Source organism: Triplophysa dalaica, chromosome 1 (assembly GCF_015846415.1).
Source record: "Triplophysa dalaica isolate WHDGS20190420 chromosome 1, ASM1584641v1, whole genome shotgun sequence".
NCBI lineage: Eukaryota > Metazoa > Chordata > Actinopteri > Cypriniformes > Nemacheilidae > Triplophysa > Triplophysa dalaica.
In genome coordinates, this window is record NC_079542.1 from 4,424,924 (window position 1) to 4,448,797 (window position 23,874).

Below are 23,874 nucleotides of genomic sequence, written 5' to 3' on the forward strand. Positions count from 1 at the left end.
AACAGTCTAACATAAGACAAATTCAGGTTAACGGGGACACTGTTCGTCTAAAAGTGTCCAGTATTTACACTACATCCTACATAAGATTCATGAGGGACTTCACAGACGCTTGAATATAGACCAACAAGTTGGATGACATCATGTCACATGTCGTGTACTTTGGTCTACATCTCATCATTTCTTTATAAAGTGATAAACCAAAAACCTGTGGTATTCCTAGATCATAGTCCAGTCACCACATCCATTCATCATCTAGTTATATCAAGGGTTAAATGCTACGTATGTTGACGTTTGTCTGTGAACTTTCACCCAAATACCACGTTTATTAGGTCAGCAGAAAGAAGGAACATGCGTTTGAGTCACACCAGGTTTCGGTTTTTGTAAATCTCTAAATTCTCCAGGAACAAGTTTCCAGATATTAAAATGTGATTTTATAGGCTAATCCACGCCAGTGTCTCGTTATTAGTTTGTGTGTTATTCGCAAATCGTGTATAGTTTGAGTGTCCTGATGAAACCCCGTCAGCGCGCGCATGACCTTTGCATCACATCACATCGCGTGACGTCACCGCCAGTGCTGACGGAGTCGCTATAAAGTCAGGAACAGACGCTCATTTACCAGCAAAGTGCTTCTGTGTAAACTCACATCCTCGTTTCGGACAGTCAGAACACCACAACAGGTAAAGTGAATTTGGTTTTGTCGGTTCTGTCACATTATATTATTGAATTATGTTTTATCTTACATTTGTCTTCACTTTCTGTTTTAAAAAGGAACTTGTCCACTACTGTTATTGTATTCTTAAGCTATTATTTTTTTCAACAGTGACATGGCTTCTGTAGATGTTATGACAAACCAGGTATTGATTTTAATGAAATAAAACATTCGTTATAATAAGTTATAGTGTTACTTTCAATTCCATTTATAATTATTGATCACAAATATTGAATTATATCAGCTGAATTGTGTATATTTATTAAGTTTCTGCTGTTTTTTTCCTAGAACGTAGTTGCCCGAGTGGCTAACCTTCCCTTGATCATTTCCACATACGATATTGTGTCGAATGTGTACTGCCACACCAAAGACAATCATCCGTATCTGAAGTCTGTGTGCGAAGCAGCTGAGAACAGTGTGAAGACTTTAACCTCAGCCGCTTTCAACACTGCTTTACCTTACATTGGAAAACTGGAGCCACAGAGTACGTTTTCTGTGATTTTAATCCTGAGATCAAATGTTTGGATTGTAATGCAGATCACAGTGTGAACACGTGTTTCAAAGCTGTTGTTTTCCTATGTAGTTTCTTTGGCTAACACGCTGGCATGCAAAGGACTGGACAAGATAGAAAAGACCTTGCCGATCCTACACAAACCCTCAGATGAGGTATTCAACATTCATATGGTGACCTCAATAGTGGTTGTCCATAAACATATCTTTCTTTGAAGACAATGATCTTTATTATTATAAAATAACCTTTTCTGTTTTCAGATTGTTGCAAATGCTAGAGAGGCAGTGACAGGAGCCAAGGAAACAGTCACTGGGACTATGAACGGTGCCAAAGAGACGGTGTCTCATAAACTGGGTGGAGTGATGGACAGAACCCGCGAGGCTGTGCAGGACAGCATGGAAATGACCAAGACGGTGGTCAGTGGTGGAGTCCAAACGGTGATGGAGAGCAAGGTGGTCAGGCTGGTGAGCAGCGGAGTGGACACGGCACTGAGTACATCTGAGACCCTGCTAGAGCAATACCTACCTGAAACCGAGGAGGAGAAAGGTGAGACTTTGATGAGATGTAAAAATAGTGTAATGTCAAAATCACATGGTTTAAAACTGGCTTTGATTCATCATATATAAAAGAATGTATAGGCCTGCATATTTAAGACTCCACATATCTTGTGATGGACTCGTGGTTTTTCAAACAACACAGCCTCTGTCCGACTATATTCTGTTATACGTGCGTAATATTTACAAAATCTCAACCAAGACTCGTGGGAATTTCCTGGGAATTATTCTGTTATCCTGTCAGCTAAACGCTAATCCGATTCATGTGCGGAAACAAAATGCTTACGAAAATCTCAGAGAGACCATTGATTCTCAATCTCATTCTCGGGTCTACAGTCACACTAATGTTTGGTTAGATTACGCCCTGTGACGATTCCAAAATGTAACAACTGCTTCTTTGTCCTCCTCTGTTTGTCGTTTCTTTTCTCAGCATCTGGAGAGATAAACAATATAGGATTTGAGAACGACGGGGATGCACCCAGTTACTATGTGCGTCTGGGGTCTATCTCCACCAAAGTGAGAGAAAGGGCTTACAGGAGAGCTGTGGTCAAGGTTCTTAATGCCGTGCAGCACAGCCAGGAATCCATATCCAAGCTGAACCACACCATGGATCTGGTAGGTTGATATGAGATCAATTTTAGGGAGATTTGACCTGCGGATTTATTATAAAGAGGATTTATTTTGCATGAATGCCATCACTGTTAAAGGGATAGTTCACCCCAAAAAGAAAAATTCTGTCATGATTAATTCACCCCCATGTCATTCCAAACTAGTATGATGTTCTTCTGTCGAAACACGAAAGAAATTTGGAAGACTGGGGTCATTAGACCCCATTGACTTCCATTGTATGGACACAAAACCACTTCACCAACCAAAAAAAACTTGGCTTAGTAAATATCACAGAAATAAACCGTTATATTAGCTTATCTATCTAAATATATCTTTTAAAATCATTTAACTTATTTTTTTTTTTAAATCCATCAGTTAATTTCTCTCAAATTTACATACTGTTATTAAATAAACTTAAAATAATAAATTATAAAAAGTATTTAATTACCAAATTATATATTTAATATACACTTGATATTTTTGGTTTATTCTAATAGAAATATTTGAGTTACTCACATTTACTTATTTTTTTCACATACATTTACACAATCTAATCTTTAATAATCACGGCTTTAAAATGTACAAAAGAAATTTGAGTGTAAAATCACTGTAATTTTTTTACAGTATTCTTTTGTGTTCTGCATTAGAAAGAATGACATTCATGTTCATAAGTGATGACAGTTTTTTTCGGTGTGACTGTCCCTTTAAATATTATATTTGTATAAAAAGGAGGCTAAATAAAAAGCCTACACTTAAGTTGATTTGTTCAATTCCTAATGTTCTGATTTCATTATTAGATTGAATATACCCGAAAGAACCTCAATGGTGCTAACCAGAAGGTTCATGAGAAAATGCGTTCACTGATGGGATGGAAGAATACGTCTCAAGAAGAGAGTGAAGAAGAAAACGACAAGATCACAAACAATGAAGCGGAGGTAAACATGACGTTTCTGATTTGCATTTGGCTTTTGAATGCAAAATGAATTTTATCCGTAATCTGAAGTTTGGATAATAATAAAGAATCTTCTTAAAAAGATGTAACATACAATTTGCAACAACTGAAAAATCTGTCATGAAATTCAATAACATGGTGATAGTATATTGACCTCATTGTGTCTTCTCTAAATCTCTCAACCAGCAAATTGAATCTCGCACTTTGGCCATCGCCCACAATCTCAGCCAGCAGCTTCAGAGCACATGTCTGGTCCTGGTATCCAGTCTGAAAGGTCTTCCTCAACACGTCCAGGTCCATGCCCTCTCCGTCAGTCACTCGGCCATGGAGATCTACACCAGCTTCAATAAAGCAGCTGTCATGGGAGATCTGTCTGATACAGTCCTCACCAGCAGTAGATCTCAGATGAACAGAATACAAGACTCAATGGATAACGTCATGGACTATCTGATCAACAATACGCCGCTCAATTGGCTGGTAGGTCCATTTTACTCACGCGTGGGACGCCCGGCTGTGAACGGAGTCAAACCCGGGCCATCCACGACCTGTCACCCTGAATTAGAGATGCTTTCAATGTAAAAAATATTGTTTGCATAAATACAATCATACATTCATGCGAGTCAATCTGTGTCTGCTTATACATTGTGTTTTTTAGTAAGAAATAATGTGTTATTCTTCACAAAATATTTTGTGAACATCTCCGCTTTACACATCTAAAATTGTATAAATGATCTTGAAGTGCCTTCTACACTGTTAAAGCCATTGTCTTGTCTCTTTTTTACATTTTTAATAAACGAATACACATTTATTATTTCTTGGGAAGGTTTTTTGTCCTTATTTGTGTTCACATTTTGCAAATATGGGATAAATCAGTGTTTTGTGGTAAAAAATAAGATATGAATTTGAGATAGAAGTAACATAAATAGGCTTACTGTATTTACGATATTTAAATATAATAAGAGTGACATTGCATAGATTTTGAGCTTATGACAGTGGAAATCTTTTAATAATTTAAGGAGTGGTTTACTGTCATCAATAATGTGTACTGCCACAAAAAGGTCTATGGGATAAAGATTTATTTAACCCCCGTTCCATTTTCTGTACAAAGTGTAAGGTTCAAAGAGACACATTGTTAATTAAGCTCTCTTTGTAAATATGGTGTGAAATGCTTTGAAGACTGGAGTCATTTACACAAACAAATTTATATAGACACCAAAGCGGATTTCTGAGGTTTTCAGAATGCATTAGGGGATTCAAGTTCTAGTCATTTGGACCATTTGAAGCTTTTAATGTCAATCCAGTGATCAATAATGCAATGTTTAGCCGCATCAGGATCTGGTATTACTATTTTAACTTAGTCATCAATTGTTTTTTTTAGAGCTGTTAAAAGACGTAAATAATCAATGCCAAAAAAACTATCTTTGTTCCTGTTTGTCCACAGGTAGCGTATTTCACTTTTTCAGATTTGGTTTCAAACGTCATACAGGTTTAAAGTGACAAGAGGGCGTGTAAATAATGACAGAATTTTCATTTTGCAGGTGAACATTTGCTTTAAAATGAAACACTTTTTTAAATGAAAGAATGTAACAAAACTATTATATCTCTATAAAACAGAAATGCTAAATGTATTTTGATGTTGTTTATTTTTGACTGGATTTTATCCATTAATAAATTCTGTAAGAAAAGTGCAAGTAATTAGTTTGTTGAAAAAATTTACGGTGAGAAATGGTTTTGTGTTTCAAAATAATGAAATACACAAATTTGTATTGATGATATTTGGTGATCAGTAAAGTAGGTACACACGCAATCTTAGATACAGCTATGCTACATAGAGAGTTTCCTCAAACGGCATACATCATCAAAACACCTGCTATAAACTATACAGATTCACAATTACTTTTTTAAAAGTTATGAGATAAATAGATGCAACAGCAGAAAACGATTTGATAAGTACACAACACAACTTTCAACCATTCAATTCAGTAGCAGGACAAGATGAAATGCAAGTGAAAGAATAATGATCTTTTGAAAAGGAATACTCATTGAACCTCTACCTAAAGTGGGAGGAGAGAAAGAGAGAAAACAGTCAAAAGATGCTTTAAAGAACAATAGATTCTTCTCAACTTTGGAGTATATTTAGCTTTGTGTGTAGGCTGCATCTTACCCGATGCTGCTTTACTTTCCAAAACCAATGATTCTCTGGGTATCACACGTTCTATAATTGAGAAAAAGATGAGACGTCAGTATCCTAGCCTAGTAAATATGACCTTTTGTCATATGTACAGTACTGGTTTGTGGTACTCCAATAAAATGTGTACATATAGTGGACATTCGAAGTCATGTCCCAAATAGGTGAGAACTTTTGTTTGTCATTTATTCATGTAATGTATACTTATTTATTTTAAAAGTATAGTTGTTTATGTATCGTTTGTAATTTAAAACACAATTTTTTGTATGATTTGCCTACTCTGTTCAACCACAGATGCCTACCTGTGACTGAGACCTTGACCGTACTGAGTCCCAATCCCTGTGAGTCCAACACTTTATACATGCCGGCGCTGCGGGCCGTAACGTTCCTGATAATCAGCCTGTTGTTATGTAGATGACCCATGTTGTTTTTGCCTCCGTCTCTATCCCACACGACTGTCCACGATGTGCCATTTTTGTCCTGAAAAATCACCATCTGTGCTTGATGTGTGTACAGGTCCAATATCAGGTCACCCCCAACCTCTACGGACTTGATGCTCTTGTGATCTAAAGCGTGAAGAGAGAAGACACCATGATTTAGATTTACTACTGAATGTTACGGCTGCTGCCTGTGAACAATTGTTTTAATACGACATAAGTGTTTAGGCATTGTGAGATAAATTTGAGGCCATATGTCAGCCATTAAAATATTTATTTTAGTAATACTAAAATGGAATTATTCAAGTTTTTATGTTAAACATTTTGACAAAATGGCACCTGACTCAACCGAGTGCTTGAATTCTGAGCAGAGAATCTGTGAAATATGTTTTTTTTTATATTTTCACTTTGACACTAGGTGGTTTACTAGCAGTGTAATCTCGGATTTCAGCGGCATTGTCGTACGATTCTGCTAGCGAAGGCGAGCAAGCCTTTTAAATTTATTTCAGGAAGTTAAGTGTCACGTTCTCGAGTTGGATTGTGGGATTGACTGTGACGTGAAGAAAGCATAATCATACGTATGCAATGATGCAGTTTTCATTTAGACGCTGCTGTGTGGGAATCAAACCACAGATCTGAAGACTTTAAATATCTGTATCGGATCAAATTTAGCAAGAATTTAAAAACCTTCTATAATAATTTAAAAAATACCAACTTTAACTTACTTGCACATTATATTTTTCTCCAAATGGTCGCTTCGTCTATACAGCACCTCATCTGAAACAAAAAACTAATGTTTGTAGCGCCCCCTTGTGTTAATTCTTTGATAGCAATTCGTATTCGCGTTTTAATTCGCATCAAAGGACATTTTTGAGCACAAAACCGAGCTTATGAAGCTATGAGCATTTGCGTTTTTGTACTTGAAGTCATGTTTTGTGGGCTTAAAAAAACGCACGAAAAACAAATCACAGTAGCAGCCGATATGATTCTAAGGAGATCTGTATTGTTTGCATATATAATGGACTTACCAACAACTGTGAGTTGGACGCTCTGAATGAATATTCGATTCTGGATACTCGATTCACCGACCACCAGATAACTATCATAAATTCCTGTGTCGCTGAATCGGACGTCCTGCAGGAAGAGAGAGCAGTTTCCCCTCAAGAGCATCGCCTCCGGGACATCGGCACGCTCCCTATAAGCATTTCCCTGAAACAGCTCCTCTCCCATCCTCTCAAAGACTGAGTCCTGGACGGTCTGCCATTGGATGTGGGGTGTTTTAGCTCCCTCCAGTAGTGATGTCACTGTGCATGGCAGTACGGCCGGGAAACCCACTTTAGATGATGTGTGGATAACCAATGAGAGGGGTGAGGAGCCTGTGAGACGGGCAAATTGGGCAAAATTCAGATTCAGCTTTGTGAAAGGAAGTTAAGGAATCAGTTGATAATCTCTTTCTGTATGCTTACCGACACAAATCAAAAGCCATTGCAAAAGATAGATTGAGAGCCTGGGAAAAGATGTTAAAAAGTATCATTTAGAGAGATTTGTGAAATCCTCTTGAGCTGTATCTAACATCTACATTTAACAAACATGCACATAGACACTATATATACCATGGACGTCTTTGGTATATGTGGAATATAAAATACAAATTAAAATAAGTAAATAAATAAAAATTGCCTAAAGGAATAAACATAATCACTTTTACAGATAGTGTACTTCGCATGTTTTTTTACGATTATGGATGTGGTATTTAAATAATAAAGTTCTGATGTCTCAGTTTATTTGCCAATAACACTTTTTCTTTGGAAAATAAACTTTTCGTTATTTAATATTATTTACCATATTGTCAATAATAAGGTAAGTAAAAGTACCACTGGGATAGATTACACTCAAAAAAAATTACTGTGATTTTACGTGAAAGAATTTGCTAAAAAATGAGTACATTTTAAAGCTGTTAATTCAATAAAATATAATTAAATTGAGAAATTAAATTAATGAAATGTAAGTGACAAATTCAGAAAATCTAAGTAACTCTAACTCTAAGTAATTATTTTTTTATAAATATAATTGATTTATTTAATGCTTATTTTTTCATTTAATACTTTAAACATTTTAAGAAATGTAATGTTTGAATTTTGATAAATTCATTAACTATGTCCCACTTGATGCTTTTTTAAAAGATTGTTTTAATTTAATACAGCTGTTTGTGTTTGTGATATTTACTAAACCTTGTTTTTAAACTGTAGCTTTTATTTTTATCTTTTTTTTCATGTTACCATTCTACATGTATATAAAATTTACATTTTATTTTTGTTTATTTTGTTAATATATTGGTTCAACAAATTTGTTTTCTTTTCCCTATTCAGCTTCAGATTAGGTTTGCATATTTTTCAAGTTAATCAATTAAGTGTCTCAACTTAAACTTATCTCAGTTTTGCTTTTCCTAATAATAATGAGATATTACAAAAAATGTAATTTCGTTTAAATGACCAAAAACGATTCAGTAATTAGCTCAAATTGTATAAATTGGTTACAGCCGAAACAAGACAAACAACTCCACCTAGCGGCAGCTCTCAAACACTCCACGACGCATTCTGCATTCTGAATGCATGTGATCCTATAAAACTGGCTCTGTACACGATGCACCAACAGATGGTTGTTATTCTGCAGGAGATAATTCATCCCTATTACATCCTAACATAAAATAATGTCTAAATCATCAAAAATATAGAAGTCGTTTAAAGGCGTATGTCCCACATTAGATATGTCTAAATATAACCAAATGATCTGCAGTATTTGTATTAAAGTCGTTCTCACCAGCGCTGTCTGTCCATGACATTCGTGTCGGCTCCTGGTCTCAGTCAGAGAAGTAAAAACGAGACTGTAAACAGCTGAGCGGACGCATGACTATATCTACTCGTATAGCTCTCGCTTCTCCGAAAACGAAACTTTGCTAGCACTTAATCTAAATCAGTGGGATTTAAAGACATCACGTGAAATAAATCATGCGTGAACGACAACGATGTTTAATAACTTTAATGTTTAAAAACAAAACAGCAAGCTGTGCCTGCTCCTCCTTTTAGTAATTTTCGTTTCGTGACTTCTATGCGCATTTTAATAATGCCAGTGACCCATTAACATTTACGTCATGCAGTACGTTGCGAAAATTGTGATTGCCTTGTTACATGGAAATGAAAAAGTGATACTTTGTTTCGTTTCACCGAACAGTGGGCGGGGCCAGGCATTACTTTTATGTGGAAACAAAAACTTAGGGTATCTCTCGGATATTTTCCAAAAGTCGTTGTGGTAGGTTTAGGGGACACTACCGGGTCAGTATGTTAGTGGGGGTGTACTGGTATGAAAACCAATAACGTCAAGTATTCATTCTCTCCATGGCATGCTGGTCAATCTTTCCATAGCACACTGATGAATTGTTATGAATCATGAATGACTAACACGTATTTCTTTAAACAATATAACGACAGAACAGGGGCGTAGCCAGACCACCTTTTAGTGGTGGTCGGGTAAGACCCAGTGATTTTAATAGGGTGACCAAAACAGAAATTCTTTCGTTTCTACCTTTTACACCAATTCTTCATTACACATAGTTTGCTGGTCAAAAACATACAAAACGAATATAAAGTAAACATTTTATTTGAGAAGCTTTCATGGGTCTTTTCCTGCTTACTCATAAAAGTGTTTGTTTAATTGCCATACAAACAGATAACTGTTGGAACATTACAAAAAGATAAGATGTTAGAAAGGACAAGAATATTAGCAGTGTGTAAAACAAGAAACTGAAGTCATTTTCTGTTATCAACCACATGTCATTCTTTTATCAATTACACATATAGTATAGTGCTGTATATGAAGAACTGCTTCGCACAACAGAGGTGGCCAGATAGGTGGCCATTCATCATTCAGGGGTAGCCGTGGCCACCCATGGCCACCATGTAGATACGCCCCGTGACAGACGTAAACAAGTTTGACATATTTAAAAACATGGCTGGGTAAATCCCATTTGTGTCACAAGGTCATTGGTCATGTGTCTGTAATGTTTGGATGTTTACGTTTATTGTGCTAGTTAGCCGGATTTTTTGCTTAATGCACAATCAAAAACATGATTTTTCATTTTTTTAAAGGATCCAGCTATTTAAAAAAAATCCTGCTAACTTTCACAATACTCAGTGGTGCCCCAGAAACTTATTATAGGCTGTGAAATGACAGATTGTAAAACAAAACTCTTGCATAAGGTCCTTGCACAAGGTTGTTTGTTCTTCATATCCACAAATTAAAATTATGGATAATCCATGTTGTTGGAGTTTTTGTGATTGTCTGTGATGGTTTATATGTAATTTGTGCAGTAAACAGTTGCTTTAGAGGGATAGTTCACCCAATAACGAAAAGTCTGTCATTTACAAACCCTCAAGTTTGTTACAAACGTTTACAGGTTTCTGTTGAACACAAAGAAATATGTTTGAAATATCTATAGCTACTGACATTTCTGGGGCACCATTGAGTATTGTGAAAGTTAGCAGGATTTTTTTTTAAATAGCTGGATCCTTTAAAAAAAATCAAAAATCATTCTTTTGATTGTGCATTAAGCAAAAAATCAGGCTAACTAGCACAATAAAAACATCATAATAAACAATGTTTCGAAAATTTTAATTGTGGAACCAAACCCTTCCCTTTGACAGCCATTCTATTGGTAGTCAAGGGTGCCCCAGAAATGTCAGTTGCTAACATTCTTCCGAATATCTTTCTTTGTGTTCGATTTAACGATTATTTTCAAACACGTTTGAAACAACTTGAAGTGATTGACATTTTTGGTGTTTGGGTGAACTTTTCCTTTAATGTCCTAATTTTAGATCTTTCCAGTGCGTTGGGGTTTTTACTTTCAACTGAAAGGAAATGTTTTTTTCAAACTTTCCACCAGGCCAACCGTAAAAATTAGTGAGACTTTCGTACATCCTATGTATGCTACAGTATCAGGGCCAGATTAATACATCGCCGTACCCTGGGCAACAATATTCAAGTACCCCATCATCACGACCCCAGGATCACCATAATCTGGCAAAATACATAATAAATTACAGTAATACAGTTAATATACTCAATATTACAACAACTAACTGTCATCAAGTGCATTTTGATGTACAGATGTGCAAATGTTCATAGATCTATAAATGCACCACAATGTTCTCTTGTCAAGGCCACTCATTTATGATGTTATGAAAACAAAATGCATCGGCATCAGTATAATCTGGCAAAATTGACCCACTACTTAGAGAGTAAAGGAAGTGTCCTCCATTTTCACAAATAAACAAATAAGCATTCAAAGAATCCAGTATTTATTTAACCTACTCCCAGCACAAATGTATTGAATTGATAGAGCCATCACAGAGGAAGTCCACAGACAAGACACAAACAAAAATCCATAATCTCCTAGAATCAAGTAGCATTTTGGTCCTCAGCTCATTTTAAACAGAAATCACCTCAGAATTCAACAGGACAATCAAGTTATAGTGCAATATAAACATTTTGAAATCTGCTGTTTTCTCTCAACGACAATAAACAATTTACAGCATTTTCATGGATCCACCACAAGGAAAAAATAAATAAAATGCAGTATCATCTGCTCCTAAACTCATTTTAACTCGTCTTAAAACAGAAAACAATCTGTCAAATCACAGTTTAACAAGACAGGCAAGGGTTAAACATTTCAGTGCAAGATAAACATTTGGAAATCTTTTATGTCTGTCAATTAGACAAGACAAAAAGAAATGCTAAATAATCTGGCAAAATACACAATTTTAATCCTAAATAATGGGGAAGAGCATGTTTAAATTTGATTTCATTTGGCAAGCACATCTTACACTGGCATTTTTCTGGGCTTTTAATGTGCAAACTTGTGTATGAGAGAAAGTGCGGTGAGCCGTTTCTGTGGTACGGGGGCGGCTCGGAGACTCGACGAGTGGTTCAGATGGCGGTGAGACTCAAGACCTATCACCGCTTCCCTCAACGGTAGCACTCGCAGCAGAATCCGGGCCGTCGGTTGAAGATGCTGACGGGGGCTCTTCGCTCTCGGGGCTGTGAACATTAGCTAGCTAGAGAAGAAATCTCCTGGCTAGCAGACCTGTCCTCGTTGACAGATAATGCCTTAGCACAACAGTCGCTAACATTTACTAGTGTGTAGAAATTCTCTATTTTCCATATATATTTTTTGCGTTCCAGACATCCTTCTGCTTTTTTAATTTCCGTTTAGCGCTCCCACTTAGCTTCTCCGTGTTTGCATTTTTTGAGTTGTTTTTTGTGGCAGCGCTTGCCGTCACGAGAGCGGCTGAGTGCACATTTATTGGCGTCACTGCCCTGGGTCCTTTAGAGGTCGTGGGTCCCTGGGCAATTGCCCAGTTGCCAATGTGGTTAATCGGGCCTTCCAGTATATTCAAGATGTGTAGTTGGCATCCGAGTCCAACGTCAGCCTGATATTTATTGGCTCATGGAACTTAAAGTGCCTGACTTTGTTTTTCTGATGTACAGGTTACAGATTTTTTAACCAGATTTTTTCACACTGCCACCAAAATCCAATTTTGTTCAAATGTGACCCAGATCTGTTTACTGTTTATCCGATCTTTTTAAATCTGATCTGAGCCACTTCCATATGGGGTCCTAAATCAGATACAGGTCTGATGTTTTGCTTTGCGACCTCAGTCTGAAGGGTAATATCGGAATTCATATTCTACATAGACCCGCGTCATAATTCTGGGCCGGTGTGACCCAGAGCCATCGAGAGAGTTGCAACAATTTCGTTGACTCCAATGGAACGGTTCATAGAGGCTCTCAATAGTTCCCGGAAGTTACTTGTAACTCATGGAGCTACGACTAAACAGACCAACTGAGGTAAACTTTTGAAACCGATTTGAAGACTAAAGCCATTTAATGAAAAAAAAATTAGCGAAAAAGCGCACTTAAAGAGAAAACATAACTTCCTGGAACTATCTGAAGGCTCCATGAACAATAAAATGATATAACAAACCCTGTTTCTTCTTAGCAACGGCCTACAGAGCCTATGATGGACAACTTCAAAGATCATTTTCTCAATATTTAGAATTTTTACATCCTCAGATTCCAGAGTTTTAAATAGCTATATCTCAGCCAAATATTGTCCTAACAAACCTTACATCAATTGAAACTGATTATCTTTGTCAGTTTTTGTCCTACACATCTAAGGTTGTTTAAGGCGTTTAGAGCTGTAAAGGGAGCTTTAAGATGTGTAATAGATTACATTGTGAAACAGGGCCTAACCATGCAAACATTTTGTTAAAATCCAGATTTGTTACCCTTTGTTGTCCTGAAAAGAAATATGGATAAGAAAATGTTGATTGGCTGTGTTTCATACAGAAACTAATGAGAATTAATCTTTGAGAACTAATCACACTACAATTGGAACGGGGAGGAAAACTGATAAATTCACATTAAATAATTTGGACTGTTATGATCATAGTCCCTGTGAAGGTGAAGAAATCTGTTTCCTTATTAAGCTTTATTATTTTAGATACTTTTTAGAGTATAATTCTGTGCATGGCTTTCTGTCTTAATTTATAAAAGGTACAAGAAACACAAAAACTGTTGATTGTTTTAACTTGACAGGTCTAATTAAAATAAGCAAGATTCTAGCTCTTAATACAAAGTACCTACATCCTGATTTCCATCTGCGTAATAAATGTCCAACAACATCCACCTGTTGTAAGCTGGTTAGGTAAATGAACAGGTCTAGAGAAGCATTACGCTAATCACTAGAGGGCGGACCCATCCTGATTTCCAGATGTATAAATTTTGATACTGGCTTCCAAAAGCATCATAGAAATTCAAGAGAAGCAATGATGGGGTTGTGGCAAGCTGGATTTGGCATAGTGGTTCTTCTTGCAGTTGGCATGTCTGATGCACAATGGCGAGGAAGATCGGTGCAAACTCAGAAACCTCGTACATTTAGGCCTCGGTCACAAATGCAAGTTCCTCAGCAGAGTGAATCCAGGATGCCTCAGTTTCCCCAAACAAACAACCCCATGCTTGTGCCACAGAGATTTCCTTCTCAGTTTTCAATGCAAGCTCCTAGTGTGGTTGGTGGAAAGCCTGGTCAAGATCCTGTCGGTGTACAGTCTAAACAGCTTTTGCAGGGTCCGATGGAAAAACTGACGTGGACCTTTCCATTACTGCCAGAAGAACCATTACAGCCAGAGATTCCTTTTGAGCTGCGAGACCCTATTCCTCCCAACAGTGTAGGGGCGCTGTGCCGTGAGAACTCTGTGTATGTGGAAGTGATGGAGGACTTCTTTGGCACTGGAAAACCACTAATGCCTTCTGGTTTTGCAATGGGAGGCTGTGGACCAATAGCGCAGGATGAAAATGCTCGAGTGCTCATCTTTGAGTCAGAACTGCATGGATGTGGCAGCATGTTAACGGTGTGAAGACTGATCCTCTTACAAAACGTCTATGTTTTGACTATTCTTGAGTAACATTCTTGTTTCTTTAGGTGACCGAGGACTCCCTTGTTTATACCTTCACACTGGTCTATAGTCCAGATGATGTTCCTGTTTTCAGGAGTAGTGGTGCTGCTGTCAGTATTGAGTGTCACTATCCAAGGTTAGATTCTGAGTTTAACATGGCTGCATTGTGCGTGTAGTAAAAGATTTGACAGTTTGTGGTGACCAGCTTTTTCTATAATCTACAGAATGCATAATGTGAGCAGCAATGCCCTAGTTCCCGCTTGGGTACCATATGCAGCTAGCAAGGTCGCAGAAGAGCGGTTGGTCTTCTCCCTCAAGCTCATGACTGGTTTGTATTATACAGCTTTAGCTTTTAATGTAGTTTCAACTTAATTTTGTAGACCTTGCCTTAATTTTTCCTTGAAACAGATGAGTGGCAGTTTGAGAGACCTTCAAACCAATATTTCTTGGGTGACATTGTGAACATTGAAGCTTCTGTGAAGACGTACAATCATGTACCTGTCCGTGTGTTTGTGGACCGTTGCGTAGCCACTGCATCCCCTGATGTGAACTCTGACCCCAGATACTCATTCATTGAGAATAATGGGTAAGACATGCCCATTTACCCAGCCGGTCCTAGAAGTATTGCAGGGTGTTCAACTTGTTTCTTCACCAGGTGCCTGGTTGACGCACAGTTCACCGGCTCGAGCTCTCGCTACCTGCCTCGAACTCAGATTGATAAGCTGCAGTTTCAGCTGGAGGCTTTCAGGTTCCAGCAAGTGAACAGTGGGCTGGTATGTATTTGCCTTAGTTTTGAGTACATTATAGTGCACTGTTTGGAAACCTGAACCCTGTTGTCTTTGCAGGTCTACATCACGTGCATTTTGAAGGCTGTTCCTGTAGCCACTCAAACAAATCCTGAGCAGAAGGCTTGCTCGTTCTCCCCTAATGGGTATGTTGTCTCCAAATAGCCTTCACTGTGTCAGTAGGGTGATGTTGATCATTGAGCATGTGTCCTTGTTTTGCAGGTGGGTGTCTGTAGATGAATCTGATCAGGTGTGTGGCTGCTGTGACTCAACCTGTAGCAGCAGTAGTGCAAGCGATCAGGTTCTTCGAGGTATGGGTAACACATCGACTAACTACCTATGATTCTGCTTTTGGTCTTGGAAGTTTCTCACTACTTGTCTGTTCTCTGTAGATCTACGGTGGGAGCAAGCATCTGTTGGGCCCCTCAATGTGAAGGAATTTGGCTTCGGTCGACTGTAATTTGAAATGACTATGAGGTCAAGTGATGAATAAACTGTTAATTGATTTATACATGGTCTATAAGTGGTCGTCCATCAAGAAGTCTTGCACATCTCATTTATATGTTTGCCGTTTCATAGTTCTGATTTGTCACTCGACGCCCTTCTACCTTAAGCGGTAATGCATATAGATGAATAGTTGTGGGGACTTTTACTGATTTTGCTAGGTAATGTATGGTAGGTACACAAAAGCCTATAAATATCACTATACCCTGAGGGTAAATAATAGGTGAACTATAGTGTAGAAGAGCTTAACTTTGTAACTTCACACAAACTCAAATTTTTCCCTAAATCTGACTTGGTTGACGTGTTTTCCAAGGGTCAATATTGATTTAAACAATTTCAAATGAGGAAATACTATTTTAGGTGTGGCGCTTCTCAGAATAGTGTAGATTTTGAAGCGCTAAATGTGTTAACGGCATAACCTCTCTAGCAGTTAACATGATTCCGTGCATAGGTGGTAAGTAGTGTTGTAATGGAAGCTAGAGTTTTTCTTGAGTGGCATAGCTGAAGCTTGAAGATTGCCTCTTTATACACTGCTGCCTATATAATGCACATGTTATTAGACATTAGCATATCACCTTTGTTTTGAGTTGGCCTTTAGTTTGTAGTTGGATATAGGGTTCCAACTGACAACCCCTTTCCGTTGAATTCTAATTTGTTTTGCAACGCAGCTCACAGTGAATGCATGTAATGTGTTTGGATTTTGCAATGTAAAAATTTGAAAGTTATTTACAATATATTAAAAAAAACTTGACGCCGTTTGGTTTGTATCTTGAAGAGATAATGATATGATTTTTTTTTTGCCAATGTCCGGTAACTTAGGAAAATCTACCAGCAAATTGTTTTTGCAAAAACGCATTCACTACCACACTAAACATATTTTGGTGACCCTGTACCTCAAAATAGTCTTAAAATGGCATTGAAATATGCAAAAGCAATGATTCATATTGTATCATGAGGTGCAAACTGTCCCAATTTGTCTCTGTGATGTCCAGAGTATAATATAGGTCATGCTGAATCAAGTTTAACATACGACCACACATTCTAGATTCGTTTGCACAATGAAATCTTACTACAATTGGAATGGGTAAGAAACCTGATAAATTCACGTTAAGGGGCAGTCGTGGCTTCTGGTTGGAGTCGGACTCGTGGCCAGATTGCCGGTTAGATTCTTAGGGGCCAGAATGTTGCCGGTTCGATTCTCAGGGCAGGTTCTAAGGTGCCCTTGAGCAAGGCACCTTACCCCTACTTGCTCCTTGAGCACTGCAGTGATAGCTGCCCACTGCTCCGGGTGTACATGTGTTCACCGCTTGCTGTGCGTGGGTTCACCACTCTCTGGATGGATAAAAAGCAGAGGTCGCATTTCGGGTATGGGTCACCATATCTGACTAATAGGTCATTTTCACATTCACTTAAATAATTTGAACTGTTTTGATCATTGTCCCTGTGAAGAAATCTGTTTCCTTATGAAGCTTTATTATTTTAGAAACTTTCTAGAGTATAAATCTGTGTGTGGTTTTGTGTCCGTATTCATAAAAAGTACAAGAAACACAAAAACGAGTGCAGCTATGCTTTTACGGTTGATTGCGTTTTAACTTGACAGGTCTAATTAAAATAAGCAAGAGTCTACCTCTTAATTCAAAGTACCTACATCCTGATTTCCATCTGTGTAATAAACGTCCAACAACATCCACCTGTTGTAAGCTGGTTAGGTAAATGAACAGGTCTACAGAAGCATTACGCTAATCACTAGAGGGCGGACCCATCCTGATTTCCAGATGTATAAATTTTGATACTGGCTTCCAAAAGCATTATAGAAACTCAAGTGAAGCAATGATGGGTTTGTGGCATATTGGATTTGGCATAGTGTTGGTTCTTGCAGTTTGCATGTCTGATGCACAATGGCGAGGAAGATCAATGCAAATTCAGAAACCTCGTACATTTAGGCCTCGGTCACAAATGCAAGTTCCTCAGCAGAGTGAAACCAGGGTGCCTCAGTTACCCCAAACCAACAACCCCATGCTTGTGCCACAGAGATTTCCTTCTCAGTTTTCAATGCAAGCTCCTAGTGTGGTTGGTGGAAAGCCTGGTCAAGATCCTGTCGGTGTACAGTCTAAACAGCTTTTGCAGGGTCCAATGGAAAAACTGACGTGGACCTTTCCATTACTGCCAGAAGAACCATTACAGCCAGAGATTCCTTTTGAGCTGCGAGACCCTATTCCTCCCAACAGTGTAGGGGCGCTGTGCCGTGAGAACTCTGTGTATGTGGAAGTGATGGAGGACTTCTTTGGCACTGGAAAACCACTAATGGCTTCTGGTTTTGCAATGGGAAGCTGTGGGCCAACAGCGCAGGACGAAAATGCTCGAGTGCTCATCTTTGAGTCAGAACTGCATGAATGTGGCAGCATGTTAACGGTGTGAAGACTGATCCTCTTACAAAACATGTATGTTTTGACTATTCTTGAGTAACATTCTTGTTTCTTTAGGTGACCGAAGACTCCCTTGTTTATACCTTCACACTGGTCTATAGTCCACAAGAGGTTTCAGATGCTGTTCCTATTTTCAGGAGTAGTGGTGCTGCTGTCAATATTGATTGTCACTATCCAAGGTAAGGTCCTGAGTTCAAGATTGCTGCATTCTTGTGCTTGTAGTTATATATTTGACTTTCTGGGGACCAACTTTTTCTATAATCTACAGAATGCATAATGTGAGCAGCAATGCCCTGGTGCCCGCTTGGGTACCATATGCAGCTAGTAAGGTCACAGAAGAGCGGTTGGTCTTCTCTCTCAAGCTCATGACTGGTTTGTATTATACAGCTTCAGCTTTTAATGTAGTTTGAACTTAATTTTGTAGACGTTGCCTTAATTTTTCCTTGAAACAGATGAGTGGCAGTTTGAGAGACCTTCAAACCAATACTTCCTGGGTGACATTGTGAATATTGAAGCCTCTGTGAAGACGTACAACCATGTACCTGTCCGTGTGTTTGTGGACCGTTGCGTAGCCACTGCATTCCCTGATGTGAACTCTGACCCCAGATACTCATTCATTGAGAATAATGGGTAAGACATGCCCATTTACCCAGCCTGTCCTAGAAGTCCTGCAGGGTGTTTAACTTTTCTCTTCACCAGGTGCCTGGTTGATGCAAAGTTCACCGGCTCGAGCTCGAGCTACCTGCCTCGAACTCAGATTGATAAGCTGCAGTTTCAGCTGGAGGCTTTCAGGTTCCAGCAAGTGAACAGTGGGCTGGTATGTATTTGCCTTAGTTTTGAGTACATTATAGTGCACCGTTTGGAAACCTGAACCCTGTTGTCTTTGCAGGTCTACATCACGTGCATTTTGAAGGCTGTTCCTGTAGCCACTCAAACAAATCCAGAGCATAAGGCTTGCTCGTTCTCCCCTAATGGGTATGTTGTCTCCAAATAGCCTTCACTGTGTCAGTAGGGTGCTGTTGATCATTGAGCATGTGTCCTTGTATTGCAGGTGGGTGTCTGTAGATGAATCTGATCAGGTGTGTGGCTGCTGTGATTCGACCTGTAGCAGCAGTAGTGCAAGCGATCAGGTTCTTCGAGGTATGGGTAACACATCGACTAACTACCTATGATTCTGCTTTTGGTCTTGGAAGTTTCTCACTACTTGTCTGTTCTCTGTAGATCTACGGTGGGAGCAAGCATCTGTTGGGCCCCTCAATGTGAAGGAATTCGGCTCCGGTCGACTGTAATTTGAAATGACTATGAGGTCAAGTGATGAATAAACTGTTCATTGATTTATACATGGTCTATAAGTGGTCGTCCCTCAAGAAGTCTTCATCTCATTTACATGTTTGCAGATTTCATAGTTCTGATTTGTTGCTCCATGCCCTTCGACATTAAGTGTTATTTTGATGAATACTTGTTAAAGGACTTATTTTTGCTAGATGATTCATGGTAGGTGCAAATCCTATAACTACCCAAACATAAAATATTCCTATACCCTGAGTGAGAACAATAGTGTAGAAGCATTTAATTATTTATTTTTTATTTGCCACCTGCCTATGTCTGGTTACTTTGGTAAATCAACCTGCCAACTGCTTTTGCAAACAGGCAGTTTCCACCGCACCATAATTAGTAATGCTTTAGTGTGTCCTTTGTCCGCAAAACCAGTCTTAAAGTAGCATTGACATATGAGGCAATAGCCAACGCAAAATTGTAAGTGACAATGTTTGTTTTTTGCCAAATATCATTAGGATATAAGGTAAAGATCATGTTCCGTGAATATCTTTTAATGTCCTACAGGGAATTTATCAACTTTATTTTTGAGTGGATGCAGCCAAATCGCAAGGACAAATGTCTGGAAACACGACTAAACTTGATTGACTTGCTGATGCTCGCTCTTAGGAATTTTGGGTCCGCATTTCCACAATGTCATTACCCAGATCTGTTTACTGCATGTTAGTGTGAATGGGACAAACCACATGGAATCTGATCTTTTTAAACATCACGATAGCACCACTCATTTCTCAGACTTTGCATCCACACATACCTCCATACAGAAACGGCAGCAATTACATAGTCATTTAACAGATGCTTTTATCCAAAGCAACTTTTAGGGATCAATAAGCAATATGTCATGCTAAATGTAAATATGTCATGCAGGAGCAATTATACAATAGGTGCCAATACAAAGTTACTGGTTTCAACAAAATCTAGACCTGTTTAGAGAGAGCGAGAGAGGGTTAGTGTTAGATTTTGGGAAGAGATGGGTTTTAAGTAGTTTTTTAATGTTGTGAGACATGGTTGACCGGACCGAGTTAGGAAGAATGTTTCACCAGGAAGGAGTTGTGAATGAAAATGAGCGGAAAAGCGATTTACTGCCATCATGGGAAGGCAATGCAAGAAGCCGCTGGTTTGCTGAATGCACGGATCTTGATGGGTTGTAGGAGGGTGTGAAAATAAATTTTACATTTTAACACAGAGAATGCTTTTTTTAAAGTGGTTTCCGGAAAGGGATTGGGAGCCCGCATGGCGGCTTCTCCCGCCCCATCTGGAAGCTCTATGCACTGCTCTAGCTCTGAGGAGTTAGAGAGTGTTAGTGTGCAAGCAGTAGAAACTGAAGATCATGAAACTCCACTTTCCCAGGGATATGAGGAGCTATTAGAGGTTGTTACACGGGCAGTAGCCAAGCTTAGTGTTGATTGGCCCCAAGATCAACAACAACTTACACCTATAAGTAAATTAGATGAAAGATACTTAAAAAAACGGGTACAACCTCAACGTCGGGGGTTGCCATTCTTTCCAGATTTACATACTGAGGTTTCTAAATCATGGAAAAAGCCATTTTCTTCCAGAATTTCCACCACTGCCACTAGTTTCTCCTCAGTTATAGGAGCTAGAGAGAAAGGCTATGGCATGATGCCCAAGGTGGAAGAGTCTTTGGCCACCTACCTTTCACCTGAAGCGGCATCATCATTGAAACCTCCGACATTGCCCACCAAGCCATGCCGGATTACGTCAAATTTGGTGGGTAAAGCATATATGGCGGCAGGTCGGGCTGGCTCATGTCTGCACACTATGGGTCTTTTACAGGCATACCAGGCCGACCTGCTGGGGGACATAAAAGAGAGCGAGGTTATTGATATAGACCTGCTTAATGAACTGAAGACAGCAGCAGATCTTACTCTCCGAGCTACCAAGGAGACAGCCCAAGCTATTGGGCGCTCCATGGGGGCCCTGGTAGCTACAGAGAGACATTTATGGTTAAATTTGTCTGGTATTAAGGAGAAGGACAAGTCTGTGCTGCTTGATGCACCATTGTCTGACCAAGGTCTCTTTGGGAATGCGGTCGACACTGTGGTCGATCGTTTTCAGGAGGCAAAGCGTCAAGCAACAGCTTTCCAAAATGTTTTACCTCGCCGTTCTTACCCTCAGGGTCCTGCAGCTCAAAGGCAGCCCCAGCCATCTACTACTAGTGCTCTACATAGGCAGCAGCAAAAACTACTCGTACTCCCCCTCAGAGAGCTTGGGGGTCGAGACCGCAATCCCAGAAGTTCTCAAGGCAAATCAAGCCAGATTTGAGGACAGTTGTTATCTCCAATCGGAAGGCTGCTGCCAAGAGGTCCTGACGGTACCTCAGCGCTTCAAATAGCACCCATTCTGGGGGGGTGGACAAGTCCGGTTCCCCCAAGAGTGCCTCAGGAGGCCACTACGTTAACCCCGCCGCCCAGTGCGCTTCGGGGCACGTCAGTTTCCCTAGTACGGGGTCAACAGAATCTACCCATGGTAGACCCTGTAAACATGCTAATAGTTCCACTATCCCCTGCAGGTCAATTACTTCAAGGCATCGATCCGCATGCACCCGAAGCCGATGTCATCACGCTGACTCCCTTAGTGCACTTCCTCCACGAGTAGAGAAAGTTGCCGAATCTGACTCCATGGCTTCTCCGCACCATAGAGAAGGGGTACAGAATTCAGTTTGCTGTCAGCCCTCCAAAGTTCAAAGGGGTGTTTTGCACCGAAGTGAGTTCCGATCGGGCTCGGGTGTTAGAACAGGAAGTACAATCTCTCTTGATGAAGGGGGCCATAGAATATGTTTCCCCTCACGAGAGTCAGACAGGTTTTTACAGTCGGTACTTTATAGTTCCGAAAAAGGATGGAGGGCTCAGGCCTATTCTGGATCTGAGATATCTCAACAAATCTCTGAGGAGGTACAAGTTCAAGATGCTTACGATTCCTGTTATTGTGGCTGGAATCAGAAAAGGCGACTGGTTCACCACAATAGACCTGAAGGATGCATATTTCCACATATCCATCCTTCCTCAACACCGGAAGTTTCTCAGATTTGCTTTCGGAGGCAGAGCCTACCAATATCGAGTTCTTCCATTCGGCCTTGCTCTTTCCCCTCGCACTTTCACGAAATGCATGGATTCTGCCCTTGCTCCACTGAGACTTCAGGGGATTCGCATATTAAACTACATAGACGACTGGTTAGTGCTAGCTCAGTCTCAAGAAATGGCGGTTCGACATCGAGATGTCGTCCTCGACCATATGAAGCTTTTGGGACTGAGGCTCAATGCCAAGAAGAGCAATCTAACTCCTCAGCAGAGCATTACATTTCTTCGGGTAGTGTGGAACTCAGTCATGATGCAGGCACAGTTGTCTCCTGCACGTGTCGAGTCCATCCTGACAACAATATCCAGAATCAAGATGGGTCAGGCATACACTGTCAAGCATTTTCAGAAAATATTAGGTCTAATGGCAGCAGCGTCCAACGTGATTCCTTTTGGCCTTCTGCATATGAGACCTTTACAATGGTGGCTAAAGAACAAAGGGTTTTCCCCGAGGGGCAACCCGTTTCGTATAATCAGGGTTACGCGCAGATGCCTTCGTTCCCTGGCTATATGGAAAAAGACACAGTTTCTAAATCAAGGTCGAAAATTGGGAGCTCAATGTCACAGGATGACAGTGACGACGGATGCATCCCTCACAGGCTGGGGGGCAATAGTAGAAGGTCGCTCAGCCAGTGGGCTATGGACAGAGCAGCATCTCCATTGGCACATAAATTGCCTGGAGATGTTAGCTGTCATAAGAGCTTTGAAGTACTTCCTCCCAGTCCTCAGGGACCATCATGTTCTAATAAGAACAGACAATACAGCCGTGGTCTCTTATATCAATCATCAAGGGGGCCTGAGGTCGCGCCCTCTCTGCAAGCTGGCGCACCAGGTTCTCCTATGGTCCCAGGAGAAGTTTCTATCTATCAGGGCGACTTACATTCCTGGAGTTCAAAATGTGGGAGCAGACATGTTGTCGAGACAAGGACTGAGGCCAGGAGAATGGAGACTTCACCCCGAAGTGGTGAAACAGATTTGGGAAAGATTTGGTCAGGCCGAAATCGACCTCTTTGCATCTCAGGAGACATCTCATTGCCCCCTGTGGTTTTCAATATTTCTTCCAGCCCCATTGGGACTGGACGCCCTGGTACAGACATGGCCGAGGCGGCGTCTGTATGCTTTTCCCCCAATCGCTTTGCTCCCGCAGGTCCTAGAGAGAGTTCGACAGGAAGGGATCAGACTCTTGTTAATAGCCCCTTATTGGCCTGCACGAGTCTGGTTCTCGGACCTTCTAATGCTCTTAGAAGGCCAGCCAT

The 23,874-nt window shown here is 39.8% G+C and overlaps 4 protein-coding genes across 4 annotated transcripts; 3 read left to right on the forward strand and 1 right to left on the reverse strand.

Moving 5' to 3' along the window:
* The first annotated feature begins 430 nt into the window (after positions 1 to 430).
* On the forward strand, positions 431 to 4,157 carry plin2 (perilipin 2). The gene is made up of 8 exons (XM_056755084.1): positions 431 to 677; positions 821 to 854; positions 998 to 1,193; positions 1,293 to 1,375; positions 1,481 to 1,766; positions 2,205 to 2,389; positions 3,181 to 3,318; positions 3,522 to 4,157. Exons 2-8 carry the CDS (start codon positions 825 to 827, stop codon positions 3,912 to 3,914), a joined length of 1,311 nt encoding a protein of 436 aa, XP_056611062.1. The 5' UTR covers positions 431 to 677; positions 821 to 824; the 3' UTR covers positions 3,915 to 4,157.
* Positions 4,158 to 4,394: 237 nt separating this feature from the next.
* Positions 4,395 to 9,135, reverse strand: lgals17 (galectin 17). The gene is made up of 6 exons (XM_056755099.1): positions 8,781 to 9,135; positions 7,427 to 7,467; positions 6,989 to 7,336; positions 5,826 to 6,089; positions 5,500 to 5,550; positions 4,395 to 5,389 (listed from the first exon to the last, which is right to left on the reverse strand). Exons 1-6 carry the CDS (start codon positions 8,795 to 8,797, stop codon positions 5,310 to 5,312), a joined length of 801 nt encoding a protein of 266 aa, XP_056611077.1. The 5' UTR covers positions 8,798 to 9,135; the 3' UTR covers positions 4,395 to 5,309.
* A 4,711-nt stretch (positions 9,136 to 13,846) lies between these two features.
* Positions 13,847 to 15,715, forward strand: LOC130430338 (zona pellucida sperm-binding protein 3-like). The gene is made up of 8 exons (XM_056759408.1): positions 13,847 to 14,425; positions 14,497 to 14,606; positions 14,695 to 14,798; positions 14,879 to 15,056; positions 15,126 to 15,243; positions 15,316 to 15,401; positions 15,478 to 15,566; positions 15,648 to 15,715. The coding sequence occupies exons 1-8, from the start codon at positions 13,847 to 13,849 to the stop codon at positions 15,713 to 15,715; spliced, it is 1,332 nt and encodes a 443-aa protein (XP_056615386.1).
* A 1,877-nt stretch (positions 15,716 to 17,592) lies between these two features.
* On the forward strand, positions 17,593 to 19,474 carry LOC130430346 (zona pellucida sperm-binding protein 3-like). The gene is made up of 8 exons (XM_056759420.1): positions 17,593 to 18,171; positions 18,243 to 18,364; positions 18,454 to 18,557; positions 18,638 to 18,815; positions 18,885 to 19,002; positions 19,075 to 19,160; positions 19,237 to 19,325; positions 19,407 to 19,474. Exons 1-8 carry the CDS (start codon positions 17,593 to 17,595, stop codon positions 19,472 to 19,474), a joined length of 1,344 nt encoding a protein of 447 aa, XP_056615398.1.
* Positions 19,475 to 23,874: the final 4,400 nt, after the last annotated feature.